This window comes from Saccostrea cucullata, unplaced genomic scaffold (assembly GCF_032062105.1).
Source record: "Saccostrea cucullata isolate Sc308-1 unplaced genomic scaffold, CSIRO_AGI_Scuc_v1 ctg122, whole genome shotgun sequence".
Lineage (NCBI taxonomy): Eukaryota > Metazoa > Mollusca > Bivalvia > Ostreida > Ostreidae > Saccostrea > Saccostrea cuccullata.
Window position 1 is genome coordinate 57703 of NW_026932975.1, and position 12327 is coordinate 70029.

The 12327-nt window shown below is 31.9% G+C and overlaps 1 protein-coding gene across 4 annotated transcripts in view; it reads right to left on the minus strand.

The window, feature by feature from the left end:
- Positions 1 to 11666, minus strand: part of LOC134236693 (vitamin D3 receptor B-like) — a 53923-nt gene extending 42257 nt beyond the window's left edge. For 2 of the 4 annotated variants that reach the window (XR_009985665.1, XM_062718865.1), the window contains exons 1-2: positions 11527 to 11666; positions 1613 to 1642 (exon numbers count right to left, since the gene is read on the minus strand). Coding sequence is in view for 2 of the 4 variants with exons in the window: in XM_062718865.1 (XP_062574849.1) it covers positions 1613 to 1642; positions 11527 to 11583 (87 nt within the window). In the remaining 2 variants the exon portion in view is untranslated. Of the gene's footprint in view, positions 1 to 1612; positions 1643 to 7380; positions 7449 to 11233; positions 11397 to 11526 lie in introns of those variants that run through there. The other 2 variants (XM_062718867.1, XM_062718866.1) reach the window with 2 other exon arrangements.
- Positions 11667 to 12327: the final 661 nt, after the last annotated feature.

Sequence of the window (12327 nt, forward strand, 5' to 3'; positions counted from 1 at the left end):
ACAAATCCCCGCAAAATTTAAAAAGTAGGTCACCGTGACCTACTTTTGAGTTAACATGATGTGAAGTCATAAGATGCATCAACTTACAAGATTTGATGATCCTAGTCCTTATAGTAAGCAAAATATACACGTTTTTATTAATTGTAAATTTAGGTCAACTTTGAAGTGACCTTGAGACCACGCCCTTTGCCCCAGGGTAATTCCCCATGCAAATTTTAATCTTCGATATATCCTGATCCTTGCATGTAAGTTTGGTGAAAATCTGCCTGATGGTTATGGAGAAGAAGATTTTTTAGCAACCAGTACTTTTGGTTTTGTTTTCCTGATTATCTCCCCTTGTTTAAGGGTCCCAACCCTTATTTTAGTATAAATGGTAGCCCTTGGGCCAAGGATACCCTGTGACAAATTTGGTACTGATTGGCCAAGGGGTTCTTGAGTTATGGAGCATATTCTAAAAAGTTTATGCACACCGCACAAATGGCCATAGCATTATCTCTTTGAGCCTTTGGCTCAGAAGAGCTAAAAATCTGTATATTGTACAGAAAACAGCCAAGACAATACCAACAGACACATAGATAGAATCGGAAGCCAGACAATCAGAGAAACTCTCCTGAGCTATAAACAAAGCTTAATATAGTAGGAATTCAGTTATTTGATGCTTCATTTATCCACACGATATTCTGTTTAGATAGTATGTAAGTAGGCTGGGATCTACATTCAGAAAGTAAATGTACATTGAGAAAGGGGTTTTCCATTAGTAAGAGGCATGACTATTTAGATTGAAAGCAACAGGGGAAGGGTCAGAAGCATATATATAGGTTTTAGACCACCAAATGGGACAATTAAACTGGCTGTTTAACCTATAAATGCAAAAACTTAACTGTCAGTTCAGGAACACATTTCTCTTTCTAATAGAATACGTACATTAATAATTATTTTGCAGTGAATGTCAATTCACAATGAAAATCACTGCTAACTTAAATAATCAATAATAATGGTTTCATGAATCTGACTTAAGGCTATATTGTAAAGTTTCAATATTTATACATTATAATTTCAGTTTATTACATTTTCCTGAGATAATTTAATAAAATTTTTGCCATCATTTGACTTCTTTTAACCCAGTGATTACCATTAAAATAAGTTTTTTTAAACTATATAGGACTGAAATAAATATGTTTGCATAAATTTGCAAACAAGTCCTCATTGAAGTTTATTCCTTCCCACTAAAAAGTCTAAGAAATTAAATAAAACCCACCAAAGAAGCTAATATCTTTTATTTTCTTTATTAAAAGTTCATGTCATTTCCAATAGGTGATCAAGTTCTTGGCATGCATGATCACATGATCCAAAAATAATCCTCTGTCACACCGAATGTAATTAGCACTTATATTCAATTTTTAGACTTTATAACCATATGCCACCTACAGGTTGCAAAGAAATGGGACAACGCCACCGAGTTATTCTGTGGGTAGAACTCTACATATAGTGCAGTCGAGGCTGTGATTGGAGTCATTTATTGTTCTGTGGGTTACATCCTTTGACGGGGATTGGTAAATCGATGTAATGTCCCATGGTTAGTAAGAAATAACACACTGATATTGTCACCTACCTTGCTGCTTGTCTTGACATCCCCAACGACCTTAAAACAAGAGAAAAAAATCTAAATCAATAAGGATAATTACCATATTATATAATCGGAAAGAAAATTTTTTTTCATTTTTTTCTGAAAATTCAAAACCTTGAGAGGGTTTGTAAAAACTGAAAATAAAATAAATCCTGAAAGAACTTTTATGTAACACTGATTTAAAATAGCCAGTATTGAATAGGAGGTAATAGAGATTCTAACAAGTCAGGTTGACATAGTGACTCACATCGGGAGCCGTCGACTTCCATTTTCAAAACTTATGAATTCTTTGTATCAATATTTAGATACAATGCAGCTTTAAAACAAATATTTTCTTTTTAATATTTGGATAAATACCATATAAGTTTGTCCTTAAGATAAAGTACATGTATAAATTTTTATGTAGAAGTAATCTTTAGCGGTTTATTGAGGCCTAGAAAGACAACAGAAACTTCCAATGCAGAATGAAATTTAAACACTAAAATTTTTTTCTTACATATAGAAACTTGAAAATCATTGAACATACAACTTGATGAGATATCACATCAAGTTTGAAGCAATTTACAAAGATCAATCCTCCATTTAATACAAAATATATAGAAAAGCTTTTTAATTATAGATCACAAAATTCTCACTATTGTAATCATTAGTCTATAAGCATCACTAATAATAGTCCAAAAAATTACCATCAGCAAGAAGCCCATAAAAAGAATTTTGAATTAAGCTCAAGATCACTGTCCAAGGTTAAGGAAAGCAAAACTGGAGCAATGAATCCTAACAAGATCAACTGATAAAAAAAAATTGCTTTACAACACAATGTTGACTATCAATGGCAGAAAGATATTATAAACTATAGAGCAAACATTACTTGAATACACTGTATATACATACATGCACTTTCCAGTAATTGCTTTTTTAATCAACTAAATAAAATAATAAAATATACATGAACCATGAAGAGTATGTATAGCCTTGATCACTTAATCAAAGAAAAAAAAATAATTAGCTTTTGCAAGAAGTAATTCCAATACAGAATAATATTGATCTTGTAAGTGAAACAAGAATCAATAACTAACTTATATTTCCTCCTTAGTGGCTATTATATAAACATGATTCTCTCTCTGGCATATGGCATCCAAAATACCTGGACAGTGTAAGGTGTGAAAATACCTATACTTGATACTTAATATAAGCAATGCTAACATAGCACAACACTACATCACATTTATACACAGTTATAAATATATATATATTTATTATATATCTACGTGTATTATAACGATACTGTCTCACTACTAATTCTGTTCCCCCCCTTGCTTCAAGTATGACAAGAATTGTATTAACAGTTTTTTTATAAGAAATTCTGTATGTTTTCTTGTAAAATCATATTCTCTGTACCGAGCATGTGTAATGCTGTATGTGTATGATTTCCATGGCAATTTCCACACACTTATAATGGATTGACGCAAATTTAGCAGTGATTTTCTTTTTCCATGGCTTTAAAATTGTAAACATTACAAATATAACATGAAATAATTGCTTTTAACAAAGAAAAATTCTCCGTCCCTTACACTTTTTGTATAAGAGTATTTTACTGTTCTTGGTTGGTGTATATTGGTTAGCATTCTGAGCTTTTCATATAATTGTGCTTCATTAGTATGAAAAAAAAATTATGAAACGAAATGTTAAAACTGTTCTTAAAAGAGGGGGATGGCTAAAATCATAGGGAAACTTGGAACACACATCATCATTATTTATCAATGACATAGGTTTGCATTTTCTTTTATTAATTGAAGCTTTTTCAGAGGTACAGATGTCAGAAAACATTCATCATGTTCATTACACAAAAAAAAAATATTATTTTGAAAAAACATTTAAACTTACAGGTAGTCAAAGAATTGAACATAAACCTTTGCAAGCATTATTATAATCGAAAAGTTTTGTCTTTATGATAACAAGAGGCCCACGGGCCTTATAGGTCACCTGAGTATCATGTAACAACTTTCCAACAATTGAATTTGGTTCGTGTTTTAAACCAGAGGCCAGGAAATTCACGGTTTTGAAAGAAGCACCATTGCTGATCATAATTATAAACTTGGCATCTTTACTCTATACACATAACACACCTTCACAAGACAAACTCCAGTAAAGAAGATTTTTGTCAATCATAAACATGTACTTCCAATGTTTACCCATTAGAAAGCTATATACAGAAAAGACAAAAATTAAACACTTTTGACAGTGACTTTGAACTTGCCAGAAAAAACCTTGGATTAAGGTCAGCACAAATGCTCAAGGCATAAGAAATCTTTGTTCAGTGTACCCACTATGAGCTTCCAATTATTTTCCATTACAGTTAAGACCCAAACCAATTTTATACCTTTTCTGCCTGTGACCTTAACTTTATCAGAATGACCTTGTGTGAAGGACGAAGTACACCCTTAACCCTCAGGTCATAAGTAACTTCAGAACTGTACTAAGTTTTAGTTCCAATGATTCTCCATTTATAATTACAAAGACATAACCAGAAATGAATTTAATACTCTTTTGTGCCAGTACCTTGATTTTCATAGAAAGACCTTGGGTCAAGGTCACGACATATCTTCAGGTCATAAGCAATTTTTGTACTACGCACAAGTTGCCCATAATTATCTTTACAAAATCATAGCTTGGACAAAATTGCACAGAAAGATAAAATATTCTTAACATTTTCATTAAGTGTTTAGTGCCTCTTGAACACCAAATTTATCTGCTCAAAAATCTCCCTGCATATATCTATCGCCCCCTTATACGTGTACCACAGATGTCTCCTAAATCACAAATTCCTTGATCAATTTACCTGATATATAACTACTCATGATGTTAAAAAATAAATCAATAATATATTCATTTAGAAATTATTTCTTCTTTTATAAATCGTTCAAGCATTAGATCAGTATGGTGCACTTAAATGTGCAAGCAATAAATTTTAAACTTTCAAATACCAAAAATATATTGCTTTATTAATCTAAATATCCCTATATGAAATACCGTAATAATCTGAGACACTCTTATGCTTTGTTTCCTCTGAAAACTTAACTTTGCTCTGAAGAATTTTTACAATGAAACTAGGATCCTTTAACAATCTATGACATCATACACATTCAGGCATTGTTAACTGTTCAAATCAATTATTATCTCAGATGAACACTTCCTTTAAGAACTTGAGATGTGGATTATTAGTGACTTTGATTATGTAATACCATTGTTTTCTGAAACAATAAGGGGGACACTGATGTCATTTTCCCGCCTTCGTGAAACCTGCTTTAGAACCTCTTTATCTGCACTCTGCTTTAGATCGTTATTCACAAGTGACATTGCAGACAAATCAGACTGCCTGTAAAAGTTTATTTTCTATTTTCACAGCATGTTTTTCCACAAAAATATTTCAAAAAAGTTTGTTGCACCCTTGCACTGTAAATCAGCCTGTAGAAGCAGCTGTCAGGAGCAATTACTTGCATAAAACAATGTCAAGGTTTAGGGGTATATTGAATGACTGCAGAAAATTGCACAACATCTAAACATCAGTCTTACAATAATAAAGATGTTGAAACTGTCTCTAGGTTGACTAGTACCGTCAGATAAAAGCCAAGTTTGAAATTGGTCTACCAATATGGAAATCTGTTTTTTTTATTCATAAGGCATTTAACTTACGAACTAGTCGACCAATAAGATACATTTATTTAATAAAACCTCAAAACAGGTATCATATCCCATGAAATACCGGTAAATGATTTCCTGCCTTGCTTCAATGTCAAAATCCAAGTCCTTCACCTTGATACATTTATGACCTGATTAAAATGATTCCAACTTACCTATCCATCATCAAAAATGTGTAGACCTCAATTTGAGTTGACCGGCATCATACAACACCTAGCTGAGCAGTCACCAACATCCAACATATCCCTATATATAGCAGTGTCATTGACTGAATTACCGGTAGACAAGGTCATGTACAAATTTTTGGCAAGACTTTTGTCTATCAGTTACCACATCAACATGAATAATTTCCTGCTTTAACTTACCAAAACTGAAACTAATAAAAATTCAATCGAATTCTGAAAACAGATTATTTGATGGTATCGCTAAAATTTATAAACTCAGAAATGCCTTCAATGAACATCATTTCACTAGGTTATTAGGTCAGGGTCAGCAGTGAAGTCCTTGACACTTCAAGGACATCTTATTGTGTTAACAGTGGATTAAATGGCAATTTTCGAATTAAGTTTGATATGCACACTGATTTGCATCTTGACTGTGAATCAGGAGTAGGAGTGGGTAAAATGGTGGGAGAGAGATGGAGGGGTGTGTCTCTAATTAATAATAAAACCATCATTACCACTATTTCTGTGATATTAAACTGTATATGACCTAGATATTGTCTTGCTTACTGAAGCAGCCGTCACTCATTATGGATGACTGGCCTAATAACTTATCAACTGATAATCAATCACTTGGTGCTAACTCTTATATATAAAATATCCATAAGTTCCTTGTTTAACATTTTCTTACCTTTAATTAATACAGGCCCTTAAAATTTTTTTTGCAGTGTACCACAGAAGACATTTTTAAAAAATAATAATTTATTTTAATTACAAAAATTACACGTGTGATCATTGTCAGGTGTGAAAACTCACCTGCTTATAGTTAAATAAAACAGCAACAAAGAGGTCCACATACAAAACAACTTAAAATATGTAAATATATATAGCAATGCATATTCTGATCAAATATTTGTGTAGACTAATTACCTCTCCCTTAATTTTATAAACCTCATGCCCACCGGTAATAAGTATATAATACAGATAAAATTTCAAACTCATATTTATGTGAAAAATATAGTTGCCTTTATATACCAGTGTTTAAAGCAAGCTTCCATATACATGTATTTTTATTTCTCTGCAAAATGTTGCAATATCACAAAAAAGAAAATAGATGTATTAAACACAAAATTCCAAAAACATTTTCAAATCTAAAAGAGGTAAAAATTCTCATTTGTGTGTGTGTGTCTGTAAAATGACAAAAATAGTTTTCAAACAACTCTTCGGAAAATGTTCCCTGCCCAGCAGGCAAGCTGTTTTAGCATTATACATTCAGTCTTATAAACTACAGTCTGTGATAAAAATAGCTTCTGCTGGCATTGTCATGAAAGGCATGTTGAATAGCTACAACTCAGGTGAAAATATGCAAAGTTGGGTTGTCCTTGAAACCTAACTTCAAAAAACACATTTTCTAATCACCTATGAACCAAGTGACACGGCAATTTTTGTTCACTCTGTTAAACATTTCATACAATCATGGCTATATATAAATCAGCTTGCTATATCCAGAACAATGTACAAACCTTCCCTTTTCACAGACAGAGCTAATTAATGCATGCATCTCCAGGTATTAACAAAACAGCGCAAGAAGTGACCCTGCATGGAGAATAAAACATGCACTACGTGTGCAGAATAAAAGGTTAACACAGTTGTTCTACATTTTCTTTAGTACCTATGTTTTGGTAGAACTTAATCCTTTTCTGTGAATTAAAGCTGGTATACCATAAATATAACCCTAACCTAATGACCCGATCAGTATTATTGGTCTGCCTGTCATAATCCAGCTTGACATTGTAGCAGCTTGAGGCAAAACAAAGGGTCCAGAATTCCATTCTCTATATATCGACACGCTTAATTTGAGATTCGCTAAGAAACAAGTATAATCTTTATTACCTTCCGATGTATCCAGCTCGATATACATTCCATTCCGAGTTATAATAATCACACAAGTACTTATGTCATATAAAGTAGGGTACTGACATACAGCTAATGCCACATATGCGACAGAGTTATTGTAACCTAATCCAGATTTACTCTTGTTGAAGCTGAGAAAATACTACATCCATATGTACATGTGTATCGGTACTAGTACATGCATGTATCGAATATGAAAACATCCAACCAATGACCAGATTGTCCACACAATTCCATGAAAAAAGTTACAAGAGGCCCATGGGCTACAATGCTCACCTGAATCACTTCTCCTCATCTCATAGACATGAAGATATTAAAATGAAAACTTAAGGCATGTTGTCAACTTTACAAATTAGTATTAGAAGCTTAAAATATTCTTGTACTTTTAACTTTGATGTCTATTTTTGTATGAAACTTTTTCCCCCTATTGTGACCCAAAACTAATCTCCCAAGGCAAATGATTTAAACAAAATTGAATATACACTAAATGCATGTTGTTTGCACATTATGATTCATTATAGCAATATGAGCTGTATCTTTGAGAATTTTGTTTTTCCGGTAAAATGTGCTATTATGATTAATTTGTATGTAATTTAAACCCTTATGACCAATAAGCCCAAAATAAAAGTTTAAAAATGTTTCAGAAGAAATATTTCTGTACAACCGAATATACAGTTTTATATAAGAAATCATTATTGTACAGGACGACAATAATTCAATTTTTCTTCAATCAAAGCTAATAAAAAAATTTCCATTGCAAATATGAGCAACAGAAGTTTATGAATGATTTATTTGTATGTCATTAAATTAGTTATTTACAAATTTGCAATAAAATTTTCTGATCAGAAAATGTGAAACATGCAGCTCATATTGCTTTAAAATTTATTGTAGCCTAAGCCTAGCTTTTCAAGAAGCTTTTTATTACAGTTTTTTTATCTAATTTGTGGCCTCATCCTCGCCTCTTGAAAGCCCATTATTTAAACACATTCTATATTATCTCATCACATAAAAGATGCTTTACACTAAAAATAACATATGAACAAACTGAATCAACATTGAATATATAAATCTATTTTAAGTTTGTTTTCTGGGAACTTATAATGGTTCTTTGGATTTTTTAATGTTATAACCTATTTTCTGCATATTAAATATATCCCCTAAAAGAAGGTGTTAGCTCCATTTGAACAAACTTGAATTTTCTTTACCCATGCAAAAATGCTTTATGGTCAGTCTGGTAGAAATTGGCACAGTAATTCTGGAGCAGATGTGAAAACTTTATATGGATGTAGGAGTGCATATGCACATACATAAGTACCAGGTATGTACTCACTTTAAAGGCATTTATAGGGCTGAATAACTTTAAGGCGATTTTATTGGCTAAAATATCACTCACAGAATATGCAAGCTACATACTCAGTATGTTACCTACTGGAAAATCATTCATCAGAGAAGCTCACTTAAACCTTTGGCTAATCAGGTGAGCTAAAAACATATAAACCACTATAAATTTATTTTTATCCTTCAATTGTCCACTGAATATTATTGGGGTAAGTTTTAAATCACCTGACCAAACAAAAATCTACTTGCATGCACCAGAAGTATTTCAACTAATAATTCATGAAAGATCAAACTAGATTAAAAACTGACCGACTTTAAAGGTAATAAAGGACCCTGGTCACAGATTAATCAATGACTATGGAGTGATTTCAATGGCCAAAATTTCACTCCCAAGAATATACAAAGAGGACAGAAAGGTTCACATATTGTAAGGAAATATAACTTATTATGAACAAAGCTAAGCAAACATTGCAAGAGGTTGTGTGTTAACAAATGACCACTCAACCTTGGTCAATGTTTAGAAAGTTATTGGTTAAAATCAATATGTTTTATATCAGCGTAAATTACCATAAAGAAAGGCAATAAATTGTGCTCCATATTTTCGGGCTCTCCCACCACTTTTGGGGTACTTCAGGTGCCAGGAACCATGCAGGGCCATTAAAATTGTGAAAATTAGTGTAAGTTTCAGAAGTAATTAGGAAAAAAATATAAACTGTCAACTTGTCAGTTGTCACATTTGGAAGTTTTGTTTTCAATTTTTGATTTTTTTTAATTTATGGTTTTATTTTAATTTTAAAAAAATTCAATTTAAGATTATTCAACGATCTTTAAATGAACTGGAAAATCAAAACACATTGAGTTGGGAAAAAGATTTTTTTTATTATGATTTGAGTCTAAATTGAGAACAAGGATTTCCAGTAGCCAATTATACAAAATGATAGAAATTAAGAGTCTCCATATATTTTCCTACTAACTCGGTAACTGAAATCTGTCTCTCTCTACATCTTAACTGAATCAAAGCAATAGGGATATTTGAGAATAAATTAGGAACTTATAGGATATGCAGTCATCACAAAGTGTATGTTTATATTAATATTCTATATTTAGCTTATAATTTTAATCTTTATAAAAAATATTACATAGCAGTATACATTGTACATGTACTTCACATTTACTATGACATATTGAAGCATCTCATGATACTCTTGTGGTGAACAATTTCGATAAGTTTTTTTTTCAGTAAGTAGCAGCATCTAGCTGTCAAAATATCTTTAATTAAGCAATCTGTTGGACTCCTTTCATGTACATACATATCTATTCATATATTTCTTTAACCCATTACCATCAAAAATAATTTAACAGAATATGTCCCTGATTCTGATAAAGAAGTCAATTATCATTAAATAGTGTTATCTTTAAATAGATTGATCAATACAAGTATTTCCTGGTGCATGCTGAGATTCATGCAGAACAATTTTCTCATCTTCCTTAAACAGCAAAAAAAGCAATAGAACTTGTGAATTTAATCACTTTCTTGTTAATAACTGGGTTTTTTTTCCATTGAACTAGATATATTATGTAAGTCCCAAATGCTTTAAAATGGAAGTGTAATGGTACTTTACCACAGCTACCCATCTATAATCTAAAAATTGAAATTTTTAAAATATTATGCTTTGAGAAACAAGGTTAATATGCCCAAATGTGACAATCAGATTAAAAAAACTAATTAACATGATTACTCTCTAAAGACCTCAATTTCATTAGGATTAACATCTTCCTATGTCTAGATTTACCCTTGACCTTTGATCTTGTGACCTCAAAATCTCCATTTGTCAACTACTTTTAGGAACAAGTTTGATGTCTGCAAAATCAAATGATTCTCATATCTTTCTACCTCAAACTAAATAGGGTTTTCTATAAGGAGAGCTAGGCAAGCATACCAAGATCAATGTCCATTAAGCAAATGATTCTTGCTATGTATAGAGTATTTTGACCCTTTACCGTTGCCTCTGTGACCTCAAAATTAATAGGGGTCAACAAATCAGGGGTACCAACGTACCAAGTTGACAACTTGTAGAACTTGTGTCTTATCCTTTTGACTTTGTCAATAAAATATGTTCAATTCAATCAAAAAAAAATTTTAAATGATTTTTTTTCACTTTCACAATACTATTTTATCAGTTGTCAGATAGTTTAAAAAATGTTTAATCTTTGTTTGGCAAACCAAAACAATATGATGCAAATGCAATTTTACACTTAATATGCAACTGATTTTGCAGTTAAGAGATAATATCTTTCAGCAAAAAAATCTGCAATATTTAAGTGTTTTCATGTTAAAAAGCACCTGCAAATTATGTTTTTTCCAGTTCTCTTCCCAACATACTACTAGTTTTTAACTGTTGCTATTTTTCAAAAAATTTGATACGAGTGCCCTATATCAACAAAAATAGTAACAAAATCTTGTAACACTTGAATGAAATCAAACGCCATTTACCTTGTCTTGTTCGTTCCCTCGTGTCTTCACACCGATTACATAATATCATCATCAATCGTTTAGATTTTTAGAGTATCGTTTTCTCTTGATAAAAATCTTTCTTAACAAATAAATGGTCGATATAGAGAATTACTATACCATAAAATATACCAGTCTCCTACAAATTTAAACATGATAAAAACGCTTAAGTTTAAAATCGGAAGCCACTCATAGTCATATTTTCAAAATCACCGAAGCAGAGCAGACTCCACTAATTTATATCTGTACGCCGAGAGATTTTCTACAATACTTACGATTGGTTTATCTGTGACATCCTCGTCTAAAGAATTGGAATTTGATGATACTTCCATTCTACTACTAAGAAAAAATTAAAACTGGGGATGTAGAGCATTCAACCAGAGAAATAATGGTTTCAGGGCATCTCCAACCATCTTCTGGATTACATAACATTTCTTACCTTTAATTTCAAAAGAGTTCTGAATCTAAGAGAGATAATCCGATAAGAAATATTGAACTTTTCAAGCAAAATAAGAGTACTCGCGCTTTGCAAGTAAGTTGGTGAAATAGGATATGAAAAAAAGAAGAAAAACGTCCCAGGGATATATTGTTTTTGTCCTGTCTGTCTGTTTGTCTGTCTGTCTGTTTTTCCTGTCTGTTGTCAAATTTAACCTAGCCCATAACTATTGATGGGGCTATGGTTTTCATATTTCACAGATGTATTCCTTGTGACAAGACCTTTCTTTGGGTACCACCAAATTAAACCTCTTGTCCTTGACCTTGGAATTTCACCTCCTTTGACAAAAAAAAAATCACTCTTTAACCTTGGCCATAACTTTTGAAGAGTTGGAGATAGTGCTTTCATACTTCACATGTGTATTCATTGTGACAAGACCTTTCAGCTGGTATTGATATTTTTGACCTTTTGACCTTGATCATAGAATTTGACCCACTTTTTAAAAGCTGTAACCTTGGTCATAACTTTTGAACAGTTAGAACTAAGGCTTTCGTATTTCACAGGTGTATTCCTTGTAACAAGACCTTCCTTTGGGTACCAACACTTTTGACCCTGACCTTTGGAGTTTGACATGCGTTTG